We start from the raw sequence: 2742 nt of genomic DNA on the forward strand, positions 1-2742 counted from the left end.
ATTTTTAAGTCAGCTGCTAATTAAAGTGGTTTTGTATTTTTTTTTTTCGATAATATGGTTTTTTTTATATGTGAAGATAAGCATTTAATTACAGAATTGTAAATCAGCTAGTAAATTATTTGTAATAAGCTACACGAAACGAACAAAATGATGAGAATATATATTATTCCTTTAGTGCTGCTCAAATCATTATAGTGATGCACTTTACTAATCGATGACACATACTGCCGATTTCATGTGACAATTTTTTAATTAATTAAGGTCCTTATGGTCACACAAATAATACTATTCTACCAATAAAGCCATTTTCATTGGCATCTTCTGCTAGGGTCCCTCGTATTTAAAGTATGTAAGATATATATAATGGGGTCCACCTTCAAAATTGAGTAAGTGACTATGAATAATTTAAAAACGTTTCTTGTTTCAATTTGTGTCTTATAAATACAGCAAAAGTGGCTGGTTTAATTAAGCTAGAAAACTTTGGCATGTAAGAGAAAAAGTGTGTAGTGAGAGTGAAATTATTAAAAATAGAAAAAGACAAAGGTTGTTAAAGACATGGTGAGAGCTCCCTTTTATGGTAAAGATGGACTAAAGAAAGGGGCTTGGAGCCATGAAGAAGACGAAAAGTTAAGAGCTTATGTTCAAAACCATGGCCATCCCAACTGGCGTGAACTCCCCAAATTAGCTGGTGAGTTCGAGTTCTTGAAAATCAAATATTTAAATATATGTATTATATATATACAATTTTTATCTGTCGGGAATATAGAATCAAAACAAAAATTTATGTTTATGTTTATAGAAGGAGATGTAATTTACAAATTAAGATGATCTTCATGGCTGCTTGGCAATTAATCCCGTTATTGTTCTTGTTTTACCTGGTTTCTTAATAATTAGTATTGGATTCTTCTAATTTTTACAATCTCCATGAGTTCCAAGGAACTCTCTACTATCTAGTAGCATATTTGATGCCACAATTTTTTTTTTTTTCCCTTTTTTGGGAGGAAATTTGGGATTATGTCATGGTCATATGAGTTTCCAAAATGTTTTCTCAATTGGGTTAGCTTCTTTGTTTTTCTGCCTTTATTTAATGAAGAAATAACGAAACAGAGATAACTAAACTACCTTGTTTTTGCATCACAGGTCTAATGAGATGTGGGAAAAGTTGTAGACTAAGGTGGATTAACTACCTTCGACCAGACGTAAAAAGGGGAAACTACACAAAAGAAGAAGAAAATATAATCTTGGAATTACATGAAGAAATTGGGAATAAGTATGTCTTCTTTCTCTTTAATATGATTTCTTCAATATTGCGTAAATATCTCCACAATGAAGTTTTTAATCATCAAATCATATATGGACGTTTGCAAGTTTTTCATATTAATCAGATGTCATTAGATGGAACAAAATGAAAATAATTTTGGAAATTAGAAAATTTCTTGCAGTTGTTGTACTGTGTATAAATATATGGATATAAACTTATTGTTTAATTTATATGTAGATGGTCTGCGATTGCTGCAAAATTACCCGGAAGAACAGACAATGAAATAAAGAACCACTGGCACACCCACCTGAAGAACCGTGCAAAAAAGAAGCCAAAAACATCTCAAGTGAAAGAGCAGCACTCTTGCGAATCGTCTCAAAGCGAAATTTGTCCCTACAGAGAATCGGAAATCGAGAGTAGCGCTCCTAATGTTACTGGTTTATTTCATGATCAAATTCCTGAGAGATGTCAATCATCTCCTGAAACAACTTCTGATATTAATGAATCATCTCCTTCGAGGACTTCCAACCATCATGCTTCTTCCTTGTCAAGTACCGTGAACTGTCCCCCTGAAGTATTCATTGGTGACTTTTGGAGTGAACCGTTTCTGGAAGATAATATGTATTCTCAAAATGAATACCCCACATATTGTGCTGAGGGAGGTTTTGTATTACCTTATGCTTCCTTTTATGATGACGCCATGGATTTATTCTGATAAAGTGATGCAAAAATGCATTTTTTGTGTTAGGAGGTTATCTATATATATATATATATATATATAAAAGAGATAGATACAAATTGCATAAGGAACTAGTTTCCTTCTTTTTATTCCCCCTTCTTCTTAAGTCTTGATTTACTGATCATACAATAATTTAATTAGAATCTATATGTCATTACTAAATATATATATATATATATATTAGCAATCTGCATGCATGAGAGCTTTCTAGTGGCCTTCAAGGCAATTATATATAGGTTGATTTCATTGGTTATATGTGAAAGAATAAAATAAATAAACAATATTTCTGACCATACAAACGGCATGTATATTAGGTGTAAAGTTATATGTCATCATGAGAAGGAATTTTTTTTATTTATATTTTATCATTCCTATTCTCAAATTTCAGATTGGAAAATCTAGATTAATGTGAAATAATCACCTAGTGCTATAGTTTTCATATGTAAAAAGATACGTATATTGACATTCTTTTATCAAGATCATTTTAAATGAAAAATCATTAGAAAAGTGTGGAGTTCTATCTATATAATATAGAAGATGGACTGATCTTATTGTTCATATGACATTAATATTTATTTAATAAATTCTCAATCAAAAAATTGATCTTCAATGACTCTGTCTAAATGATAGGACCCGTCTATGGACCCTCTCAGTATCTTAGAAATGGTTCCACCTAGTGAAGTCCCACTGAGTAATTCTTAGAAAATATCCAAAGGAACCTCACTTAAAAACATGGACAAAC

At 31.2% G+C, this 2742-nt stretch overlaps 1 protein-coding gene across 1 annotated transcript; it reads left to right on the forward strand.

Moving 5' to 3' along the window:
- The first annotated feature begins 480 nt into the window (after nucleotides 1–480).
- Nucleotides 481–2061, forward strand: LOC107416961 (transcription factor MYB15). Its single transcript, XM_016025511.4, has 3 exons — nucleotides 481–688; nucleotides 1141–1270; nucleotides 1499–2061. Exons 1-3 carry the CDS (start codon nucleotides 556–558, stop codon nucleotides 1974–1976), a joined length of 741 nt encoding a protein of 246 aa, XP_015880997.3. The 5' UTR covers nucleotides 481–555; the 3' UTR covers nucleotides 1977–2061.
- The last annotated feature ends 681 nt before the right edge of the window (nucleotides 2062–2742 follow it).

The sequence above is a fragment of the Ziziphus jujuba genome, chromosome 4, assembly GCF_031755915.1.
Source record: "Ziziphus jujuba cultivar Dongzao chromosome 4, ASM3175591v1".
NCBI lineage: Eukaryota > Viridiplantae > Streptophyta > Magnoliopsida > Rosales > Rhamnaceae > Ziziphus > Ziziphus jujuba.

Excerpts from the sequence above, each read along its gene's own strand:
- LOC107416961 (XM_016025511.4), top strand. The coding sequence starts at position 556 with ATGGTGAGAGCTCCCTTTTATGGTAAAGATGGACTAAAGAAAGGGGCT. Across the intron at positions 689-1,140 it reads TGAACTCCCCAAATTAGCTG|GTCTAATGAGATGTGGGAAA; the intron begins GTGAGTTCGAGT and ends TTTGCATCACAG. Across the intron at positions 1,271-1,498 it reads CATGAAGAAATTGGGAATAA|ATGGTCTGCGATTGCTGCAA; the intron begins GTATGTCTTCTT and ends ATTTATATGTAG.